At 39.8% G+C, this 25,661-nt stretch overlaps 1 protein-coding gene across 3 annotated transcripts in view; it reads right to left on the bottom strand.

The window, feature by feature from the left end:
• Positions 1-25,661, bottom strand: part of LOC127002784 (solute carrier family 12 member 9-like) — a 54,598-nt gene that overhangs the window by 12,643 nt on the left and 16,294 nt on the right. For all 3 annotated transcript variants that reach the window (XM_050868981.1, XM_050868979.1, XM_050868980.1), the window contains exons 2-6: positions 7,902-8,073; positions 6,956-7,090; positions 6,217-6,351; positions 5,593-5,789; positions 799-1,033 (exon numbers count right to left, since the gene is read on the bottom strand). In XM_050868981.1, coding sequence (XP_050724938.1) covers positions 799-1,033; positions 5,593-5,789; positions 6,217-6,351; positions 6,956-7,090; positions 7,902-8,073 — 874 coding nt within the window. The remainder of the gene's footprint in view (positions 1-798; positions 1,034-5,592; positions 5,790-6,216; positions 6,352-6,955; positions 7,091-7,901; positions 8,074-25,661) is intronic.

A 25,661-nucleotide genomic window follows, 5' to 3' on the forward strand; every position in this document is an offset into this window, starting at 1 on the left:
GCGTGAGTGGCAACACTGTTCTATCAAAACACCTGCTGAAAGCACCTCAAAGCATTCGAGAAAGGTGTTCACCTTGCAGAAGAATTCAGATTTCGGAGAAGTTACGTTTTGGGATGAGTTACGTTGCGGTAGGGAGAGCATACCACGTGAATCAGAGCAGTGTTTGCTGTATCTATCATAGTGTAAAGGAAATTCTTGCCGCAGTAGCTGCCAGTGCTCCAAGAGTGCTGCAAGAGTGGAGATAAAGGCCGTCCTTTTACTAAGCCTCATCGTTGCTATGGTAACAGCGTCTCACTCACAGCAAAATGGCGTACACTGATCTTCCTGCCAGTGCGTTTGAGAGAGCGAGTCGGGACGTCTCGGGCGCCAAGACCAACCCTGGCGATGTATAAGATGCATTACTAGCTGTCCTGGCTGACAAACTCCTTACAACAGAAGATGAAAAGGAAGCTCCAGTGGTTATGGTGGTACAGAGAGGTGAAATGCAATGGAAACACTTTGTGTTTATTTGGGCTGCCATGTTTGCTGATGACATCATCACAGCACGAAGGCGCTCCACCTCTCAAAGCCGGGAGCCAGCGGATGTGTCGAGTTGGCAACTCGTGCTGCTGCATCACGCATTTGATAGCACTCGGGACATTCCGAGAGTCCCAATTCCCTCTCTCAAACGCAGCCCAGGGAGTGTTTCTAAGGGGAGCACTATATTTTATACGGATTTTCGAATAGTACAGGGGTCCTGGGTCCCTAACCTCCGTACTATTTGAGGGATGACTGTATATATAACATTTCTCATCTCACCTGACATGTTCGCCCCCGCCATGATTCCCGTGACGCCACTGAACAGGACCCCGAAGGTCATGGCGTAGGTCACGGTGATGCAGGACATGTAATCCTCGCTGTCATCACAGTTGGTGTAATCACGGGAGTAACTGATGTACAAGTTGTCCTCCAGAGTCCTGCCAGAGAACCCGGTGTAGGTGCCGTTCATGGGGTGCGTCTCATTCACTATTGGGTTTGACGATGGGATGGGAACCTGAAAAGATGTCAATAAAAAGTCAATTATAAATATGGAACAGGCACTTGAAAATAGGAGCTCTGAAAGAATAACAACATACCACCTCTGAAAGAATAAGAACATTGGAGCTTGAAAGAATAAGAACATTGGAGCCTGAAAGAATAAGAACATAGGAGCTTGAAAGAATAAGAACATTGGAGCCTGAAAGAATAAGAACATTGGAGCCTGAAAGAATAAGAACATTGGAGCTTGAAAGAATAAGAACATTGGAGCTTGAAAGAATAAGAACATTGGAGCTTGAAAGAATAAGAACATTGGAGCTTGAAAGAATAAGAACATTGGAGCTTGAAAGAATAAGAACATTGGAGCTTGAAAGAATAAGAACATTGGAGCTTGAAAGAATAAGAACATTGGAGCTTGAAAGAATAAGAACATTGGAGCTTGAAAGAATAAGAACATTGGAGCCTGAAAGATTAAGAACATTGGAGCCTGAAAGATTAAGAACATAGGAGCTTGAAAGAGTAAGAACATTGGAGCCTCAAAGAATAAGAACATTGGAGCCTGAAAGATTAAGAACATTGGAGCCTGAAAGAATAAGAACATTGGAGCCTGAAAGATTAAGAACATTGGAGCCTGAAAGAATAAGAACATTGGAGCCTGAAAGATTAAGAACATTGGAGCCTGAAAGATTAAGAACATTGGAGCCTGAAAGATTAAGAACATTGGAGCCTGAAAGATTAAGAACATTGGAGCCTGAAAGAATAAGAACATTGGAGCCTGAAAGAATAAGAACATTGGAGCTTGAAAGAATAAGAACATTGGAGCCTGAAAGAATAAGAACATTGGAGCCTGAAAGAATAAGAACATTGGAGCTTGAAAGAATAAGAACATTGGAGCCTGAAAGAATAAGAACATTGGAGCTTGAAAGAATAAGAACATTGGAGCTTGAAAGAATAAGAACATTGGAGCCTGAAAGAATAAGAACATTGGAGCTTGAAAGAATAAGAACATAGGAGCTTGAAAGAATAAGAACATTGGAGCTTGAAAGAATAACAACATTGGAGCTTGAAAGAATAAGAACATTGGAGCTTGAAAGAATAAGAACATTGGAGCTTGAAAGAATAAGAACATTGGAGCTTGAAAGAATAACAACATTGGAGCTTGAAAGAATAAGAACATAGGAGCCTGAAAGAATAAGAACATTGGAGCTTGAAAGAATAAGAACATTGGAGCTTGAAAGAATAAGAACATTGGAGCTTGAAAGAATAAGAACATTGGAGCTTGAAAGAATAAGAACATTGGAGCTTGAAAGAATAAGAACATTGGAGCTTGAAAGAATAAGAACATTGGAGCTTGAAAGAATAAAAACATTGGAGCTTGAAAGAATAAGAACATTGGAGCTTGAAAGAATAAGAACATTGGAGCCTGAAAGATTAAGAACATTGGAGCTTGAAAGAATAAGAACATTGGAGCTTGAAAGAATAAGAACATTGGAGCTTGAAAGAATAAGAACATTGGAGCTTGAAAGAATAAGAACATTGGAGCTTGAAAGAATAAGAACATTGGAGCTTGAAAGAATAACAACATTGGAGCTTGAAAGAATAAGAACATTGGAGCTTGAAAGAATAAGAACATTGGAGCTTGAAAGAATAAGAACATTGGAGCTTGAAAGAATAAGAACATAGGAGCCTGAAAGAATAAGAACATTGGAGCTTGAAAGAATAAGAACATTGGAGCTTGAAAGAATAAGAACATTGGAGCTTGAAAGAATAAGAACATTGGAGCTTGAAAGAATAAGAACATTGGAGCTTGAAAGAATAAGAACATAGGAGCCTGAAAGAATAAGAACATTGGAGCTTGAAAGAATAAGAACATTGGAGCTTGAAAGAATAAGAACATTGGAGCTTGAAAGAATAAGAACATTGGAGCTTGAAAGAATAAGAACATTTGAGCCTGAAAGAATAAGAACATTGGAGCTTGAAAGAATAAGAACATTGGAGCCTGAAAGAATAAGAACATTGGAGCCTGAAAGAATAAGAACATTGGAGCTTGAAAGAATAACAACATTGGAGCTTGAAAGAATAAGAACATTGGAGCTTGAAAGAATAAGAACATTGGAGCTTGAAAGAATAACAACATTGGAGCTTGAAAGAATAAGAACATTGGAGCTTGAAAGAATAAGAACATTGGAGCCTGAAAGAATAAGAACATTGGAGCTTGAAAGAATAAGAACATTGGAGCCTGAAAGAATAAGAACATTGGAGCTTGAAAGAATAAGAACATTGGAGCCTGAAAGAATAAGAACATTGGAGCCTGAAAGAATAAGAACATTGGAGCTTGAAAGAATAAGAACATTGGAGCCTGAAAGAATAAGAACATTGGAGCCTGAAAGAATAAGAACATTGGAGCTTGAAAGAATAAGAACATTGGAGCTTGAAAGAATAACAACATTGGAGCTTGAAAGAATAAGAACATTGGAGCTTGAAAGAATAAGAACATTGGAGCCTGAAAGAATAAGAACATTGGAGCTTGAAAGAATAAGAACATTGGAGCCTGAAAGAATAAGAACATTGGAGCTTGAAAGAATAAGAACATTGGAGCCTGAAAGAATAAGAACATTGGAGCTTGAAAGAATAAGAACATTGGAGCTTGAAAGAATAAGAACATTGGAGCCTGAAAGAATAAGAACATTGGAGCCTGAAAGAATAAGAACATTGGAGCTTGAAAGAATAAGAACATTGGAGCTTGAAAGAATAACAACATTGGAGCTTGAAAGAATAAGAACATTGGAGCTTGAAAGAATAAGAACATTGGAGCTTGAAAGAATAACAACATTGGAGCTTGAAAGAATAAGAACATTGGAGCTTGAAAGAATAAGAACATTGGAGCCTGAAAGAATAAGAACATTGGAGCTTGAAAGAATAAGAACATTGGAGCCTGAAAGAATAAGAACATAGGATCATGAAAGAAATAGAACATTGGAGCCTGAAAGAATAAGAACATTGGAGCCTGAAAGAATAAGAACATTGGAGCCTGAAAGAATAAGAACATTGGAGCTTGAAAGAATAAGAACATTGGAGCCTGAAAGAATAAGAACATTGGAGCTTGAAAGAATAAGAACATTGGAGCCTGAAAGAATAAGAACATTGGAGCCTGAAAGAATAAGAACATTGGAGCCTGAAAGAATAAGAACATTGGAGCTTGAAAGAATAAGAACATTGGAGCCTGAAAGAATAAGAACATTGGAGCCTGAAAGAATAAGAACATTGGAGCTTGAAAGAATAAGAACATTGGAGCTTGAAAGAATAAGAACATTGGAGCTTGAAAGAATAACAACATTGGAGCTTGAAAGAATAACAACATTGGAGCTTGAAAGAATAAGAACATTGGAGCTTGAAAGAATAAGAACATTGGAGCTTGAAAGAATAAGAACATAGGAGCTTGAAAGAATAAGAACATTGGAGCCTGAAAGAATAAGAACATTGGAGCTTGAAAGAATAAGAACATTGGAGCTTGAAAGAATAAGAACATTGGAGCCTGAAAGAATAAGAACATTGGAGCCTGAAAGAATAAGAACATTGGAGCCTGAAAGAATAAGAACATAGGAGCTTGAAAGAATAAGAACATTGGAGCCTGAAAGAATAAGAACATTGGAGCTTGAAAGAATAAGAACATTGGAGCTTGAAAGAATAAGAACATTGGAGCTTGAAAGAATAAGAACATTGGAGCTTGAAAGAATAAGAACATTGGAGATCTGAAGAGCTAAGAAGAATAACATAGGAGCGCTGCAAGAAAAGGAACACTAGGAAAATATAGAAAAAATACAGATAATACAGAATACAATTGACTCTCTACTTAGCGTGAATTTTATTATATGCAAATTTCATCAGTGCTCCTCTCACTTTCCTTTTTTTTTTTTTTGTAACATCCTTATTTTCCTGTATGTGTAAAGCTAAACTGAAAAAAAAAAACTGAATTCTTCCATCCTCTCATGTGAGTTTCATTCATTTTGTTGGTTAAAAAAAGATATTTGTAAGAGTTCAAAGTACATGATGCTATATAAACTCCCCTTAATGTAATAATTAACTAGAGGGTCAACTGCATCTATCTATCAATCTATATCTCTGATGCCCTGTTCCCCTGCGAGAACTTCCTTACAGAGGGTGGCCGCAGCAAAAGTGTCTCCATCTGTCCCAGTTCAGGCACTCCCTCTCAGAACACTCAATCCTGCTACTTCCAACCCTCTCACTCCAATACTCTCTCACCCTACTGATCTACTGTATTACTTTTTTATATGCAGAATTTCCATGTTTTCACACTACACTTGAAGATGCAATTGGTCACTTTGTCAATATGCAGACACACTGTAAAAACAATATAGGAAAAGAACCTCATCCCAAGCTTACGCATTTCATTTTTAAAAGTAGAAGTAATGCTTAAACAGACATCTATACAAATGCTGCAATGAACTTTCCTTAATACCTCTCAATAGGTCTCAATCCAGGCTTTCCTGTATATTATTTACAAGTTGAAATATTGCTTAATCAGATGGCTACACAATGATGCCGTGAACTTACTTCGATCACATGGTTCTCGACGAAGTAGGTGAGGATGACAGACCCGGTGCAGATGAGGACGACTGCGTAGATGATGACGGTGAACCTCGCAAACATGGCGGCCCCAATGAGGCACACCAACATGTTGAAGACGTTGACTGCCGAGCCATAGCCGAACTGGTACCACTTTCCATCCAGCAAGAAGTGAGCTATACTGCCTGGAAGAAGTGGGAGGAGATTACAAAGTGAGTGTACTGAGGAGGCAAAGGTTGAGGTGGTATGGGCATGTCAGGAGGAGGGAGGAATGCTGCAGAGGAGGAGGTAGAAGGGAGGAGACCAGCTGGAAGACTGAAGAATACCTAGATGGTGTATGGAGGAAGATATGAGAAGGATAGCGTATACAATCGTCAAGAGTGGGAGAGACTCATAGCCCGTACAGCCCCATAAGGGAAAATAAGGACATTAAACAAAAGTAATAATAATAATAATAATAATAATAATAAAAAGATACTGAAAAATTATATGTTTAAACTACAATTCTTATTATCTTCAGTATCATCAAACTTTCTTTCTCAACACACCCACTACACTCAGCAATGTAATAATTCAAATCTAAAAGCTTGGTCACACACTGATACAACTTACCACTTTCTCCAAAATTATCCACCAGCCCCTCCACACAGCCCGTGGTGTAGAGCGCGCTGCTGAACACGTTGGCGAAGAAGAACAAGATCCCGATGGCTCCTCCGAATTCCGGGCCAAGCGTTCGGCTGATCATGTCTGTGACTCGTTAAGGAACATGTCTTTTCATGACGAGGTTGTAGAGTTGTCAAATATTTAAAGTTTCCTCTCTACGAACATAAATAAAATGTGTAAATCTGCACAAGACTCTAATTTAATCTCACATAGGACTCTAATGCCCCTCAGAGCACTGCCTCACTACCTTCCCTCTACCAATTAACCCAAACATTCCTTTTTTAACCCGGTAGCAGCGACGGGCCAAATTTGTGGCTTTACTGTGTAGCAGCGACGGGCCAAATTTGTGGCTTTACTGTGTAGCAGCGACGGGCCAAATTTGTGGCTTTACCGTGTAGCAGCGACGGGCCAAATTTGTGCCATGATATAAGCCCCCCAAAATAGATGATGCATAAACTGATCACAAATGCTTTGATATATATTATTAAATGGTTTGTGTGAGTGATGATTTTTTTCTCATTTTTCTCACTTAGAGGGACCATTAAGAAACATGATCCTCACTGCTACCAGGTTAATTCCATCCTCAATCTCAGCACTAAAACTCATTACTAGCCACCTACAGAACAATACCATGACCAGGACATTACAGATACATCATAAATTTTGCATGCATAATATAAAAGGATACAGTACGCTCCTCCTCCCTCCACTGCCCCGTTGGTGGAGATGGCACAGATGGAGAGGATGGTGAAGAGCAGGATAGCGTAGGCGAGAGTGAGGGAGCCACACGCCACCAGGAGACCCAGGTTACCCACGATGAAGCCTGTAAGAGAGGGAAAGACTTATGCGTATGTGTTCTGCATGTTAGTTGTTGTAGAGGTAATGGTCTGTATTATAAGACATTTTCACTTCTCACAACAACAATTTCTAAAGGTCAAAGAGAGGGTCAATCGGGTTCTCACGAGTGTTCCTTTAGGTTCACAGTACAGACGAAGGATCATACTACCACCAGGGTCATAAAACTACTCCTGGAAATGCCCTAAGCTCCTTGGAAAGCCTTGTCAAATAGGTGAACTTGGGTGACGAAATGTTTAAAAATATGGCCCATCGTGGGAGAAAAATTTATACGTATGTGATTCGTGTGTGAGTTACCATAGAAATGTGAGAGATAAGCTTTGTATATATGTGAGTTGTGTGTGTGTAGGTTACTTAAGAGGAGATGAGAGGGATAAACGTATATGTGTGTGTTTTGTGTTGAAGTTGTTTTTGAGGAAATGTGCTAGAAAAATGTACTATATGGATTTGCTTTGTGTGTGTGTGAGTTGTTTTAGAGAAAATGAGAGAGATAAACTTGTATGAATGTTTTGTTTAAGGTGTTCTAGAGATGAAGTGAAAGGAAAACTTGTCAATGTGTTCTGTGTAAGTTGTTTTAGAGGAAAAGTGAGAGATAAGCTGTATGTATGTGTATGTTTTGTGTGTACGTATGTAAGTTATTCAAGAGGATATGTGAGACAGTCATACATCTTTTTTTTCCTTTTCTTCTTTTGCCCTTGACTGTTTCCTCTGGTGTAAAAAAATAAGAAATACAAAAATAAACATACATATATACAAAAATAAATAAATAAATAGCTTACCAACTCGCAGGAAGAGGAGAGAGCTGAACTGTGAGAGGCAGACGGGGGCGAACACTCCCCCGAAGAGGCCGAGAGTGCGGTTGGTGTTGGAGCCCTCCGAGCCATTGCTGGAAATGTCGCGGCCACTCAGGCTTCGAAACAGCTTCCTTTGGGACAGTAGTGGAGCCTTTTCCTGCAAGATAAGAGAGTACGATATTATTATTATTTACTGTTATTTTTTTACAGTACAGGAAGAAGCTAAGGGTAAAAAAATTAGTGAGAATAAAAATCCCACTAATTGATGCCCCTATAAAAAAGTGTATAGATGCATTATTATTTTTATCATTATCATTATCATCATTATTACTGATCCATGAAAGGGTACCAAGGGAAAATAAAATCAATCATACAGACCCAGTGAGTCCCCTTGAAGAGCAGACATAGGAATAAATAAAGAATAAAAGACAATGACAGTAAAGAGAAAAATAAAGACTAAACAAATAAAATAAAATAGGGAGGATGAAACCAATGCCTAATAAGTTACCGAGTGGGCGTTGATTTTTGCTTTAAACTTAACAATATCAGCAACAGAAACAATCTTATCTGGAAGTAGAGTTGACATTTAATTTATATTGGGGGATAAATGAATAGAAAAATTGGTTGGGTATGCAAATAATTGGTTGAACACTCTTAGATGACTGTGTGTGGTTAGGTCTTTCATTTGTGGGCCGTATTGTAATGCATGCGTATCTAAATAGGAGAAAAAGAGATGTAAGGGAAAAAATGGCAAGTAATTATAAGTACCGCTGGAAACCGTTACTGCGTGGAATGTCCCGTCGTCTCACGCAGTAACGGTTTCCGGCGGTACTTATAATTACTTACAATACTTAACCTACTTTTTCCTCCCTACATCTCTATTTTCCGTCCTTATTTAAGTACTGGCATTACAATACGGCCCACCAATGAAAGACCTAACCACACACAGTCATCCAAGAGTGTTCTTCAACCAATTATTTGCATTCCCCACCCATTTTCCTATTGTAAGTAATTATAAGTACCGCCGGAAACCGTTACTGCATGGAATGTCCTGTCGTCTCATGCAGTAATTTTTTCCAGCGGTACTTATAATTACTTACAATACTTAACCTACTTTTCCTCCCTACATTTCTATTTTCTGTCCTTATTTAAATACTGGCATTACAGTATTACAAGTCCAATCCGAGAAGTTTTAGGTCCCTACAAAGGTCAGTTTAGGTCATAATTATATACCCACACACTATTGGCACACCCACCATCTCTATCATTCTATTCCATCTCCATTCCTTTTATACTTCTTTCTTAGTGTATTTTTTTTAGCTTCTCATCTTTTCCGTTATGTGGGTTTTGCCTGTTTTTTATCTCTCTCCTATTAACCCGGTAGCAGCAACGGGCCAAATTTGTGGCTTTACCGTGTAGCGGCAATGGGCCAAATTTGTGCCATGATATATATAAACCCCAAAAAATAGATGATACATAATCTGATCACAAATGCTTTGATACATATTATGAAAAGGTTTGTACGAGGGGTGATTTTTTCTCATTTTTCTAGCTTGGAGGGACCATTAAGAAACATGATCCCCGCTGCGACCAGGTTAATAAGCGTTCAAGAGGCGATGCTAAGTTTTTTTTACCTCTAATATTTTCCTCTCATGCTCTTTTACTCTTTTTTTAGCTCTCAACCTTTTTCTGTTGTGCTCCTGCCTGTTTTTCTGCCTTAGTAAAAAAGCATGATAACCTTCCAAAACAACATAACAGAATGAACTATGCCTGAGTGTGTGGTTAGGTTATTCATTCTTATACATACACATACTCATAACATAACCCCCAGTGCTGTTCTATTCTTTCTGCAATGTGACATAGTGAAAAACATTACAATTTTTTCCTGCAAGATAACAAAGTGACAGAACGCATGACTGGGTGGTTAGGTTATTCATTCTAATACATACACATACTCGTAACATAACCCCCAGTACTGTTCTATTCTTTCTACAACATGACATAGTGAAAAACATTACAAATTTTTTTCCTGCAAGATAACAAAGTGACAGAACGCATGACTGGGTGGTTAGGTTATTCATTCTAATATACACACATACTCGTAACATAACCCCCAGTACTGTTCTATTCTTTCTACAACATGACAGTGAAAAACATTATAATTTTTTTTCCTGCAAGATAACAAAGTCACAGAATGCATGACTGGGTGGTTAGGTTATTCATTCTAATACATACACGTACTCGTAACATAACCCCCAGTACTGTTCTATTCTTTCTACAACATGACATAGTGAAAAACATTACAATTTTTTTCCTGCAAGATAACAAAGTCACAGAATGCATGACTGGGTGGTTAGGTTATTCATTTTTATAATATATACATCCACATTCTCTTTAAAATAACCCCCAGTACTGTTCTATTCTTTCTGCATAAAACAATGAAAAAATACATCATTTGCCAGCAAGATAACAGATGAACTATGCATGATTGTGTGGTTAGGTTACTCATTCTTATCATATATACACACATACCACTGACATGACTAATAATGCTGTCATCTAACCCAATAAGCTAAATAAGGATGGAAAATAAGAATGATAAGAAGAGTTAACAGTACTGTCCTTTTACCCTTTCACTTGACTGAGAAAGACACAATAATACTGTTCTTGCATATTGGTATAAACATGATTAAGTAAGTGTCCTTTTTCCTATATTTTATCACATTTACTCATTACAGTTCTTTAAATTCGTGTGTAATTTTGACAATACTCATTTTAGCCCCCGGCATGGCTAAAAAAACGACTTAATGTTCTAACCTATTCGTATATACATAATTAAGTCACGGTCCTTTGTCACATATTCTCACACTCTTATTTAATTTCCTTTAGATTTGAGTATAATTTTGACATGGTTTCATTTGGTTAAGTATTTCATTCACCTATTAATCCATTTGGTTCTAGTTAAATTATCTATTGCTTGTTTGGTTGGTTGGTTGGTTGGTTGTGGTTGTTGTTGTTCATTGTTTATTAGTATTAGTACCGATATATTTTGGTTGGAAAGTTGGAAAGTTTCGTTTAGTTGGCGCAACATCTGTGGACATGTGCCGGAGAGAGACAGAAGATATATTTTGGTACTAGGTTAACTATATGTAAGTGTATGTCCTCCTCCACCTCCTCCTCCTCTTCCTCATTCATGACACAAAAAGGAAGCCATGAAATGTGTGTGTCAGTGGAGAAGGAAATCAAAATCAGTCCCTTGTAATGTGTTTCTTATCGTCCTCCTCCAGCCCTGGTTTGAGTCCTTCTCCTCCTCCTCCTATTCCTCAGGCCCCCCCACTCCTCCACTCTCTCCTTCCCCCACCTTTCCAGCCTCTCTACAACCTCCCATCCTCCTCCTCCTCTTCCTCTCTTCCTCAGCCCCTCCCACCCCTCCTTCCCCCACCCTTCCAGCCTTTCTGCAACCTCACATCCTCCTCCTCCTCTTCCTCCTCCTCCTCCTTTTCCCCTCTTCCTCAGCCCCCCCCCACCCCTCCTTCCCCCACCCTTCCAGCCTCTCTGCAACCTCACATCCTCCTCCTCCTCTTCCCCTCTTCCTCAGCCCCTCCCATCCCTCCTTCCCCCACCCTTCCAGCCTCTCTGCAGCCTCACCTCCTCCTCTTTCTCCTCAGTCCCGCCCATCCCCTACCCATACTTCCTTCCCCTCTTTCTTCTCCTAGCTTCTTCCTTCCCCAACCCCTTCTTTCCCCCCCCTCACTCGATCCCCACCCCCCATCCTCATCCTCCTTCCCCTCCTAGCCTCTCTTTCTCAGTCCCTCCCACTCTCCAAACTCTCCTTACCCCCACCCCTTCAACCCCTCTGCCTCCCCTCCCCTTCCTCCTTACCCCCAACCCTTCAACCCCTCTGCCTCCCCTCCCTCTCCTCCTTTCCCCCATCCCTTCAACCCCTCTGCCTCCCCTCCATCCCCTCACTCCACTCCTTCAACCTCTTAAAATGAGCAATCAATGAATGTACAGCGGCGAGTAAAAAAGCCAATATGATGTTAGGATTAATCTCAAGAAACTTTGATTAGGCCCTGTAAATCACCCGAACTTATGAAGAGATTATATTCAGCATTTGTAATATGGTGTCTGTTCTTCCTATGTATTCCTATGTAGTCCTCCTCCTCATTCTCCCAACCCTTCAACACCTTCCCCCACCCCCTTTGCCTCTCCTCCTCCGTCCCTCCCCAATTCTCCTCCTATAATAGTCAATAATATCTCAAGTCTTCAGTCTTCTTGATGCGGGCAAGTTGCGTTTTTTTTTCTCTGCAACGCATCCATGATTCCCAAGGCTAACTATGCTGGGCGATGACGAGGATGATGATAAGGATGACACACACACACACACACACACACACACACACACAGGGAACTATGGATCATGATGGAGGAAGAGAGAAGGAGGTATAGAAGATAACGTAAGCAAATAATAAGAATAAGAATAAGAAAAATAAGTTAGTATTAATAAACAAGGGATAAAAGCAGCAGCAGAAGTAGTAACAGCAATAAATGTTAACAATAATAACAACACGATAAGAAGAAGAAGAACACAAAACCAAGAACAAAAAGAACACACACACACACACAAAGTTTGCCCTTCTCAGCTTGCATGTACTAGTATGATTCACTTCTGAGTAATGGATAGCATGAACAAGAGGATGACAACTCACTCTCTCTCTCTCTCTCTCTCTCTCTCTCTCTCACCCCACCCCACCCCAAACACACGCACACAAAGGAAATGCTTTAACAAATGAAAGTGCATAAGTAAACAGGACGCAGAATTTTAGGAGTTACAAAGATAGTGTTAAAAGCCGGGATATTACGAGCTTGACTTCTAGAAAAACACTAATAGGAAAAAAAAGGATGCTAAAATGTGCTGTACGTTGACTAAGTCTACGAAATAATATGAACTTGACTTCTGGAAAAAAAATATTAAGGAAAAAACACTAAATTATGAGATGAACGGAATATTACCAACTTATAAAATTACTTCAGAAAAAAAAACTAATGAGAAAAATAAAGAGAATATGATGGCCAGAAATTACGAACTTAAAACTTGACAAAAAAAAACACAAAAAAAACTAATCTCTATCATGAACGGAAGTGTATTACCAACTTAAAAATCGAATCATAAAAAGAAACTAAGAAAAAATAAACAATAATGAACGATAAAAAAGCCTAATAAAACTGTAACTCCATATCCATAGACCACTTACTATCATTATCATTAGTGAAAAGGTTATCTATGTTTGCTACTGATAAGCGTTGGTGTGTGTATGTAATCTGACAATATTCCCCAAAAACACACATATTCCGTAAGTGCATCTGTGTGTATGAGGCGAGGAAAAAATCATAATCATATCAGTCCCTCCTTTTGCATCCCTCCTCCTCTTCCTCAGACCCTCCCATCCCTTCCTTCGCCTACCCCTCCATCCCTTCCTTCACCCATTCCTCAATCAATACTATTAGTGAAAAGGTTATCTATGTTTGCTACTGTTAATGGTTGGTGTGTATTTACTATCATGATTTTTCGTCTTTGGTCCGGTTTGGTTATATTTAGCTAGGCAGGATGCTCCCCCTTCTTCTCCTCCTCCCCCCTGAAAAAAAAGTTAATATGCCTAGTGTCAGAAGAAGTGGTGAAACTGGTCATATTTTTTTTTTTTTTAGGGGAAACTTGCTCTACTCTCCTCCTCCTCTCCTCCTCCTCCCTCTTCCTCTCCTCCTCCTCCCTCTTCCTTCTCCTTCTCCTTCTTCTTCTCCTGTTGCTAATTCTTTTTTTCTCTCTCTCATGCTCCTTTGTCTCATTTTTCCTGCTCCTCCTTTTCCTCTTACTCCTTCTTCTTCTTCTTCTTTTTCTTCTCCTCCTCCTCTTCTTCTTCTTCTTTTCCTTCTCCTTCTTCTTCTCCTTCCTCCTCCTCCTCGTAATCATCATACCAAGGATTATTTTGCCTAAGGAAGGATTGAGGAAGATACACGTATAGCTTATTATTATTATTATCATTATTTTCTTATGTTCTCTTCTCTCTCTCTCTCTCTCTCTCTCTCTCTCTCTCTCTCTCTCTCTCTCTCTCTCTCTCTCTCTCTCTCTCTCTCATGATCCTGTTCAAGTAAGAAAGAAGTGCACATTCCATAGCCCGTCGCCCCCGTGTGTGTGTGTGTGTGTGTGTGTGTGTGTGTGTGTCCTCTTTATCATCCTCCTCGTCACAATCAAGCTCAGTCAGCCTTGGGAATCACGGTTGAAGTGCTTGCTGGTAAAACGCAACTTGGACACTCAGAAGTTCTAGGTCATGAAAATACGTCCCTTGCACTGATAACGTTTCTCATCGTCCTCCTCCTCCTCCAACTACTACTACTACTACAACTACTACTATAATATTAACCTCCCCATCCCTCTTCATTTGGTGTTCCCTTCTCTCTCCTCATTCACCTCTTCCTCCTCCTCCTCCTCGGTATCTCCCATTCACTCCTTTTCCCCCTCTTCCTCAGTTCTCATCCATATTTCCACTTGCAAGAAAGTCGTGAGGGGAAGTATGTATTTGTGATTTTAGTAACGTGAATAAATGAATGGCAGTTGTAGTAGTAGGAGTAGTAGTAGTAGTAGTAGTAATAGTAGTGGTAGTAGTAGTAAGAGAAGGAGGAGGAAAATAACAATAACAATAAATAATAATAATAATAACAGTAATAATGATAATAATAATAATAACAACACGCATCACTAAAAACTACCACCTGAAATCCACGAGACATTTCCGCCACACACACACACAGCCTCCTCAACTCATTGCTTTTCTTCCCCCCCCCCCACCCCCTCACCCCTCTCTCTCTCTCTCTCTCTCTCTCTCTCTCTCTCTCTCTCTGTGTGTGTGTGTGTGTGTGTGTGTGTGTTCTAAGCCTATATAAGTTAAGCAGTATAATTTTGTCAACTTCTTTGTAAATATATATTAGTGGTAAGATGGCACTGGTTACTGGTATTAAGATGTGTGGCCTACTAATAAAAACTATGACGCATTTCAACGCTTTGGATAATAATTAGGTGACGTATTGTTCTATAAATGCATATGTCTTGTTGGGAAGAAGTCTACTATTATATTCTTGGTAGTAGTAGTAGTAGTAGTAGTAGTAGTAGTAGTAGTAGTAGTAGTAGTAGCAGAAGTATAAGTAGTAGTAGTAGTAGTAGTAGTAGTAACAATAACAAAACTACTACTACCAATGATGATGATAAAATGATAGTAAGAAAAAGAATAAAAAGAAAAGAAGGAAAAGAATGGAAAAGAAAAAAAGAAAGGTTGTCGTGTTGGTAGAATCATTTGCATGTCTACCTTTCCCTGATACCAGTTTGTGCATTTTTAATAAGTCTGATCCTTCGGTTAGCTCCAAGGTCACCGAATTCACCAACATAACCAACCAACACTTCGGGAACTCTTACACCTACTAAACCCCTACCAAACCTCTTGTAACTGTCAAAATCATCCCATCATCATCATCTACTACTACTACTACTACTACTACTTCTACTCAAATGCTTCGGGATCTCGTTACTATCATGTTTGAAGGCCACATATAAGGTCAATCGGGTTCCATGAGTGTTTTTTTCCAGTTCACGGCGTATAGTAATCTTGTAAAACTACCCCCAGAGATATGAAGCCACCTATGTGAATCTCTACAACTTCTACGAGAGCTAAATGAAATAAATGTATACGGAGGCGTTTGCAAAAAGGTCCGTCGGGTTCTCGTAGCTTATAAAACTACCCCCAGAGATATGAAGCCACCTATGTGAATCCCTACAACTTCTACGAGAGCTGAACAATTGAACTATGGCCTCAAAACGAAACTACTACTACTAATGACGATGATAAGATAGCAATGGCAAGAAAACAAAGAGAAAGGAAAGAATGAAAAAGAAAAGGCGGTTGTAGTAGAGGTAGAATAATTTACGTTTGCAAATAATGGGTAACGCGTCCAAGTGTTAGCCTAGCACCCAAGGTCACCAGTAAAGGGAGAGAGGGGTAGAGAATGTGTTGCGTGCTTCTAAGAAATTTACCACCTGTATCTCCCCCTCCTCTTCCTCCTCCTCCTTCCCTTCCTCCTCTCTGTATCTCATGTATAATCTCCTCCTCCTTCTCCTCTAACTTCACCTTTATGCACTGTATCTTCTGTATATCCTCTGTATTTCCTATATCCTTTGTCCTCTGTATATCCTCCTCTCCCTTTTCTTACTCCTTTCTTTCCTCCTCTCTGTATCTTATGTATAATCTCCTCCTCCTTCTCCTTTAATTTCACCTTTATGCACTGTATCTTCTGTATATCCTCTGTATTTCCTGTATCCTTATTTTTATAGCGGGCATTTTTTATTATTGTTTCCTTTTTTTGTGCCCTTGAGCTGTCTTTGTTGTAAAAAAAAAAAAAAAAAAAAAATCATTCTCTCCCTCGTCTTATTCCTACTCCTTCTCATCCTTAACTTCTTCATCCAAGCGAGGAAAAAAATCTTGCGTGAAGTGAGAAGTGACAAAGGTTCGGAAGCACAAGGAAAACGAGTACAATATCCTGGGTGTTAAGTGTAGTGTGTAGCCTATTATTAGTCTTTCTCTCCTCCTCCTCCTCCTCTTTACCACCATGATTGTACACTTAAGGTTAGGTAAGAATATGCAAAACAATCATTAGTATTAGTGCAATTCACCACGTAGTGTCTAGCCTATTATTAGTCTTTCTCCTCCTCCTCCTCCTCTTTACCACCATGATTGTACACTTAGGTTAGGTAAGAATATGCAAAACAATCATTAGTATTAGTGCAATTCACCACGTAGTGTGTAGCCTATTATTAGTCTTTCTTCTCCTCGAATGCTCCTTACCCCCATGATTGTACACTGTTAAGGTTAGGTAAGAATATGCAAAACAATCATTAGTATTAGTGCAATTAACCACGGCCTAATTATGAGGTGGATTCGTCATCGCCAGCAAGTAAACCCTCCCATTAGAGCAAAGTCATTATCGTCGATCTCTGGGTAGCCTACTGGCGGAACCTTCACACACCACACACACCATCCCTCTTGCTCCATGGGAAACAGTAACCACTCCTTTGTCAGTGGAAAAATCCTCACTCAGCCTCTCAGTTTGTACGTATGTTTGTGCGTGTCCTATCTTCTTGTTCTTCTAGTTCTACCTCCGTCTCAGTGATTCAGGTTTGCAAAAAAATAAGAGAAATGTTTGACTACACATTATCTTTCAAGAGGAGAGTATCAAGACATCTCTCCTCCCGAAATTGACCTCTCTTGACCACTCTTTTAATAGGGGCGGTGTTGTGCGGGGTTCTTTGCTTTTTTTTTTTTTTTTTGGAGGGGGGGCATGAACTGCTTCCTTCACTGTAGAAAAAAAATCTAGTCTTTTTACGCACCCTATGTATATATTTTTTTCCTCCTCCTCCTTCGCATCCTTACGTATCGACACCCAAGAGAAGGAAATCATGAAGCAAACAAAAGCCACAATTCCATAACACCACCATCATCACCAACACCACCACCACCAACAACAACAAAAGCAAAACAAGGACAATGACGACAAAAACGATGGGCTTGACGCGGCAGACAGGATGTGGTTGAGGCCTGATTGAGGACACGCAGTTCATCAATAACAGTTCCGCCTCCAAGCTATCGCGTCTGATGTCACTTTACTGCGCACGGTTTGGCTACGAGAGAGATTGAGGCGGAGATCTTTCAATGGGGTAAACTATAAGAGGGTAAGAAAGAACAAGAATAACAAGGAGAAAAAAGAAGAGGAGGCTGATGTCACTTACTGCGCACGGCTTGGCTACGAGAGAGAGAGAGAGAGGCAAAGATCTTTCAATGTAGTAAACTATAAGAGGACAAGAAAAAAAACAAGAACAAGGAGAAAAGAAGAGGAGGAAGAAGGAAGAATCTATTTATCTCCTACGTATTCTCTTTTTTCCTGTAAACTGTATAGCACGAAGAGGAGGATGAAGAGGAAGGAAGAATTTATTTATCTCCTAAGTATTTTCTTTTTCCTGTAAACTGTATAGCACGGCTTGGCTACGAGAGACAGCTTGAGACAGATCTTTCAATAGGATACACTACAAAGGCTGGATCTGCTAGGTATTCAATTTTTCCTGTAAACTGTATAGCACGATTTGGCTACGAGAGAGCTTGAGGTAGAGCTCTTTCAATAGGGTATACTACAAGAGATGCATCTGCTACGAATTTAATTTTTTCCTGTAAATTGTATAGCCTAAACAAATTGATAGTTGGTTCTCTATGTCTGTAAAAGTTTAGCAGTATACTTTATGCACTTTCTGCCTTATATGTAAATTTGTTTCAGAGTTAAAATTGGTATTGGTTAATCTTTTTCTTTCTTCTCTTTTTCTTGTAAACTGTTAGCTGATGAATATAGTTTGTTTTCTTCACTAAAGTTTTGCGTGCCGACTTGCTTGTAAATTTGTAACTGTGGTAAGGTTGCTCTCTCTCTCTCTCTCTCTCTCTCTCTCTCTCTCTCTCTCTCTCTCTCTCTCTCTCTCTCTCTCTTAGCTAACGATTTTAATTTGTTTTCTGCACTTAAATTATGCAAACTTTTTCGTATATTTGTTCGGTAAGTTAGTAAGATTGGCATCTCTCTCTCTCTCTCTCTCTCTCTCTCTCTCTCTCTCTCTCTCTCTCTCTCTCTCTCTCTCTCTCTCCCTGTAATCTGTTGGCCAATGTACATAATTTATTTTCTAAGCTTACAGGAATTCAACTAATACTTAACTTGCTTGTAATTTTTTTCTCGTAAACTGTTAACTAATGAATGTAGGTTGTTCTCTAGATCTTAACTTCATTCCTTCTTTATATAAATTTACTTCTGTGGATCAACTCAACTTATTCAAGAGCAACCGGTCCACATGAGAAATATGAAGTGTAAATACAGTAATGATAATATGCCACTTGCCCGACTGATGCCACGATTAAACGCAATTATTCTACGAGTCAATATATATATTTTTTATTTTAGTTTTTAGTATTCTTCGCCCATACGTTGAGGTCCCTATTCTTGCTGTTGTTGGTGGTGGTGGTGGTGTCAAAGTCGTTGTTTTTTATGTTGAAATGTGGAAGAAGAAGAAGAAGAAGGAGAAAAAAGAACAAAAACGACAGGAACAAGAAGAGCAACAAAAACAAAAAGAACAAGAATTAAAAGAAGAGGAAGAAGAAGTAAAAGAAGAAGACGAAGAAGATGAAGAAGACGAAGAAAAAGAAAATGAAGAAGAATATAGCCTATTTACTTGTTTGCACTTGGAAGTTTATAATCGGTGGAAATGTGACTCTTGCTCCATGATTGAATTTACATTAACACGAATAAATAAACTACACTAAACCTTCTGAATGTTAAATGTGAAGACCCCAACACACACACACACACACACACACACACACACACACACACACACGTACTGTTAAATTACTATGATATGATTGGGGGTTAAGAAATTCCTGTTTATATTTATTTTATCTATACGTTCGTGTGGGTTTTCTATCTATCCGAAAAGTCGATCTATCTGCCTCTTCTAAGTCTAGCGGTTAATGTCTTGCTGTCTATCTATCTGTTAACTTAGTTCATGTTATTTCTTTGGTTCGCATTCTAAGACATTTCCGCCTCTCAATCAACTAATTCCAAAGGTCGAAAAGAAAATCAGTCCGGTTCTAATGGGCATTTTCGTAGGTTCATGGCACATAAGAAGGGTCATACTACCACCACGGTCATTAAACTGCCCCTGGAAATGCCCTAAACTCCTACGAAAATCTTGTCGAATATTTGTGGAAATGTGCACCGAAATGTGCAAATGTGCGCCGAAATGTTTTATAATACGGCCTCATACGCTGGCAAAACTGTTATTACTATTATCACTGTTGTAATTGTTGTTGCTGTTCTTATTACTTTTCTTATTAACAGTAGTAAGGTAAAGTTGGGAGCATACGCTATTAGCTGCCCCTGGCCGCAGTGTTCATCTCCGCACCATTGGCACTTGACCGGGATTCGAACCCAGGCCCGCAGATCCGTAGTCGAGAACACTAACCATGGCACCACAGAACCATTAGTAGTAGTAGTAGTAGTAGTATCATTATTATTATTATTTTGTTGAACGCATTATTATTAGTAGCAGGAGTATTGATTATTATTTTCTGAACACGACCTCAACTAGCAAGTATTAAAAAACAAAAAAATAAAACAAGCTCACTGGGTTTTGACACTTAACCGACACCTGACAAATGAAAGGAAGAGAAACACCACCTTTGAAAGTAACTTAAAAGGGGAGAACCACTGACAGTTTCCAGCAGAAGACGCCTTTAGACTCAGGTCGTGCTCCGCTAAACAATTTGAACCCTCCCTTACCCTTAACACGGTATATGCGCCAACACAATCCCCACTTATTCTGGCATCAACCATACGTGTCGGTACATAACGGTGGATAACTGAGGAGGGTTTCATTCTTAACATTAGTATTATGTGGAAAGGGAAAACAGGAGAATAAAGATGTGAAAATAAGAATCAAGAGAAAGAAGATTTTTTTTTAAGTCAATGGAAAAACAGTACAAGGGCATAACAAACTGAAAAACAAAAGCTAGCTGGAAAAAAATATTAGGCTACGCGAGGTCCTTCCTGGCTTGTTACTGCGATCTTTATTCTCAGACGCTTCCACTTCTCACATCAACAATTTTATAAGCCAGAAAGATTTACCGGGTAATAATGAGTGTGTATAATGCTAAGTGATTGAGAATGATGGCAGAACGTTTCCCTCTTACAATAGGCTACAAGAGATCCTCCTTTGCCCTGATATTAAGTTGGTATTCTCAGACGTTTCCGCTTCTCACAACAATTTCCAAGGCCAGAAAGATTAACCAGGTTCTCATGAGTGTTTATACGATGCAAAGTGATTGAGAATGATGGCAGAACGTTTCCCTCTTACATTAGGCTACACGAGATCCTCCTTTGCTCTGATATGTAAGTTGGTATTCTCAGACGTTTCCGCCTCTCACATCAACAATTTCCAAGGCCAGAAAGATTAACCTGGTTCTCATAAGTGTGTATACAATGCTAACTGACTGAAAATTATGGCAGAATGTTTCCCTCTTATACTGGGCTACAAAACACGCATAAGGTCGTTTATTATTGCCTTGCCCAGCCTTCAAAAAACACCATCACTTCATCACAAAACTTTATAAATGCATATAATAATCGCATACAATATTCAGTAACTCTAACAATTATACACAAAACACGCCGAAGTCTGTATAGCCTACTGACGCCTTGCCCAACCTTCAAAAAACACCATCACTCCACAAAACTTTCTAAATGCATATAATAATCGCACTACAATATCCCTTAACTCTAACAATTATACACAAAACACACCGAAATTTTTGTATTGCCTACTGACGCCTTGCCCAGCCATAAAAAGTCACTATCACAAAACTCTCAAAATCCATATAATTCTCGTATCCAATATTCCATAACTCTAATAATTATATACAAAACACACCGAAGATTGTGTATATTCTTCCTTTGCCTAGCTATTGAGACACGCAATAACTCTATCACTAAACTCTCTAAATCCATATAATTCCCGTATCCAATTTTCCACAACAGTAGGCTAATATTGCCGACATCTTTCCTACACGTTTATTTGGGGGGTATTAAAGTTAGATGTATTCCCTTGTCTTGCAAACAACTATTACGAAAGCATTGATGAGGAGAATGGAAAACAAAAATGCGAGAAAGGAAAAACGAGGAAAGCAAGATACAAAGAAATAAAAAGTGAATGAACGGAAAAATTAACGAGCTGACATCCTTCCTACACGCATTTTGGGGTGTGATTCAAGTCAGATGTATTCCATTGTCTTGCTAAAAACTATTACGAAAGCATTGATAAGGAGAATGGAAAACAAAAATGCGAGAAAGAAAAAACGAGGAAAGCAAGATAAAGAAATAAAAAGTGAATGAACGTAAGAATTAACGAGTGAATAATTGAATAAATAAATAAACGTGCCATATAGTACCCCATATTCTATAACTCCTTAATAATTATACCACCCCATTCATCAAACTTAATACACCTCTTTCACGCATGGCGACCCCGGGCTGCCCTTCATTGAGTCTATATGCAGTAGCACTTTCACTTCTTGCCTTAATGAGCGCCACCTGCCGTGAAGTGACGCCTCACGAACCATTGACTCATTCATGTTTACCTTCGTACAGTGGCTTCGTCTACGAGAGAAAACCAGACGGATGGGAGAGACCGGGGTATTATTAGACACATACCCATCTCACATTAACTATTTCTAAAGGTCAAAGAGGGGATCAATCGGGTTCTAATGAGTGTTTTTTTAGGTTCACGGTACAGAGGAAGGGTCACACTACCACCAGGGTCATAAAACTACTCCTGGAAATTACCCAAACCCCTACGAAAGCCTTGTCGAATATGTGTACTTGGGCGACGAAATATTTTAAAATTGACCCTCTGAGTAGCAAAAATTCACTCCGGCATCTACTTCATCCTCGGCGGGCATCTAACAAGAAAACCTTATGCTGTCGAAACTTCCTTGAGTGGTTTACGTCTTTCTTAGGGTATGGAAGCTTGCACACAATACGCAGAAAAAAATACAACTCACTAGAAAAGCATGTTTAGTTTTAAGTGACTACCGTATATTTCTTGGCAGCTTTGATTTTAAATGGTAGTCTTTAATTAAATGCCTTTCTTGTGATATGGAAAATTGAGCACAATACACAGAACAGTAAAATCAACTTGAGAGATAAATATACTTATTCTTGCATGTAATAAGTCTGTTCAAAATGACTATATCTTTAACTGGAGGCCTTGAGTTTAAATGTCTGACTATGATCTGTCTTGTGTTATGGAGGTTTGCACACAATAGACAAAGCACTAAATCCAACTGGAGAGGCAAATGTCCTTGTTCTGAATGACTATCTTTATTAGCGGCTTTGATCTTAAACTGTCTGTCTTCATTACGTCTTGCATGTGATATGGATGTTTGCACACAATACACAGAACATTAAAACCAACTCAAGAGGCAAATATTACTTGTTCTGCATGACAACATCTTTTTCTAAAGGTTTGGAGTTTAAATATCTGTCTTCAATAAGTCTTTCATGTGATAGCTCTTTATTTATTTATTTATTCATCTATTCGGGGCTACTTTTTAACGTGGAATCCCGTAACTCCAACACTAAGCCCCGTTCACACTGTGCCGACTCAGCGCCACAACAATCCAGCGACTCGGGGTATACGAGCTCTTGGGTGTGAAATCACTGAAATGTTGATGAGAAAAGGTCGCACATGATCGGAAAGAGGTCGCTGGATGCTGATTCGGCACAGTGTAAAGGGGGCCTAAAAGTCGCTAGGTTGTCGTGGCCCAGAGTCGGCACAGTGTGAAGGGGCCCTAAAAGTCGCTAAGTTGTCGTGGCCCAGAGTCGGCACAGTGTGAAGGGGCCCTAAAAGTCGCTAAGTTGTCGTGGCCCAGAGTCGGCACAGTGTGAACGGGGCTTAACTGAGCACAAGGTAACACGAAGATGCGATTTGCCTTCGTATACACTAACCAACCTCTCGCCACTGTTCAATGCTGTATCTTTAAATGTCTTCTTTGCTCCGGGGTCTTATCTTCATCTTTTTCTATTTTTTTCCGTGCGGGTCAAGAAAACAATATAAATCACGATGCGCGAGGATAATGCTAAACCTGACCTAGTTTAGATCAGGATTGATGACTCAAGTCTCACACACACACAAAGAAACTTAAAATATAGAAGACGCACGCCTCTCTCTCTCTCTCTCTCTCTCTCTCTCTCTCTCTCTCTCTCTCTCTCTCTCTCTCTCTCTCTCTCTCTCTCTCTCTCTTCCAGACACACACAGCAACGTAAGCAAAAATACATGGCGCCAGTCTGCCCTAGTTTTCTGGCACGCTGCTTCACACACACACACACACACACACACTGGAACGTAAACCTCAAAGGGCGGCGTTGATGCTGTCCTGTAATTATAGTTTCCAGCAGCATGTAGAGGGGTGCAGCTTCCCTCGCATACACAGTTATTACACTCGGAGGGGAAGGTGAATATGAATGGAGCTGAACCTGTCCTATAGATACAAGACGCGGCAGCTTCCAACACACACACACACACACACACACTGACCTAAACTTAAGGGGATGACTCCACAGCTGCTCTAATTTCTATCATTATAAATGACCCACTAACGTTCCTCACATACACACACACACGACAGTCTTCAAAAGGCCCGTAGTGTTCACCACCATGAAAGATGCACGCAACTTCACTCACTCGCTGATGAGAACATAATCCTCAAAAGCATGACGCCAAGGCCGCCCTCGTTTCCACCATTATACGGTATATCAAGACGCGTCGGGGGCGGTGTGCAACACGACCTTGGGCTGGCTTTCCTTCCGCTTGTTTGTCGCCGCCACCGTCTGAGGCGGGAATGGCGGCGACCCTGACCTTGATCGGAGCCAAAATCGAAATTCTGGCGCCACCATTTACCCCTGTGCTAGATCCAGGCTGGCGGCAGACTTCCCCTCGACGATGGATCCAGCTCGACGAACGCTTCAGGCAATAATCGTCAAACTTATTAAAGCTTGTCTGGTCCGAGGGGGTGAGATAGTGTTGTTTTTCTTCGGGTCGCCACTCAACCCAACAATATTTCCTCCATGGTCACATAGACAAGCCCGTATTTATAAGCGTCTCGGCGCCTCAGTTCGCCGGTTTGACAAGCCTCTCGTAAAGTTGTCTGGGGTTTTCAACTTTTCATAGACTGTTTCGTGATCCCGGTGATAGTTTTACACGACTTCTGCATCTTGAACATTAAAACTACCCATGAAAACCACGTTGATCTCTGTGGCCTTGGGAAATAGTCGTAGTGGGAGCCAGAGACGTTTAAAAATATGGACCTGGTGACCAAGGATGCCCTAGTTTCCACCATAATATAAGACGCACACTTCGCATCCCTCACACGCGCCAAGTAACGTAAGCTAATCCCCACTGCACCGATGCCAGATTATCGTACTCAGAGCCCCTTATTTACCGGTTTCTGAGCCGTAGCTATTGCCAAAAAACACCAATAATTAACCATTTTAACAATAACTATATATGAAGGTAGGTATTGGGGTCGAGGAGGCAGTTTTTGGGTCGGAAATCGGCATAGAAGGCTGAGCACGACAATCTGGCAACGTTTATCCCCAGTTGTTCTTTCTTTCTGGACGTGCCTGAGGTCTCGCGTGTCTTCTTATGGCTTAGGAGGATAAAAATGGGTAAGTTTGATGTTGATACTGTGATGCAACAGAGTGACACAAGAGCGATGAACTTGAAGGTTATAGAGTAAATGGTTATTGTAGTTTTCTTCTATTTCTAAGACTTAAAAAAATAGAAGTGGCCAGATATACTCAAGCTGTTATTTTTCTCTCTATTTCTGTATTACTGCAACTTTTCGTGACAAGTGGCCACTAAGTAAAGATCAACAACAGGAAGTGCTCTCTCTCTCTCTCTCTCTCTCTCTCTCTCTCTCTCTCTCTCTCTCTCTCTGCGACTTTTATTGACGCGACAAGTGACAAGTTAAAAATAGAAGGTTTTCTTTAAATTTGTCCTTTTTTTCCTATTTCTACAATTCTACAAACTTCATTGACTTTATTATAGCATAGAATGAA

This window comes from Eriocheir sinensis, chromosome 24 (genome assembly GCF_024679095.1).
Source record: "Eriocheir sinensis breed Jianghai 21 chromosome 24, ASM2467909v1, whole genome shotgun sequence".
NCBI lineage: Eukaryota > Metazoa > Arthropoda > Malacostraca > Decapoda > Varunidae > Eriocheir > Eriocheir sinensis.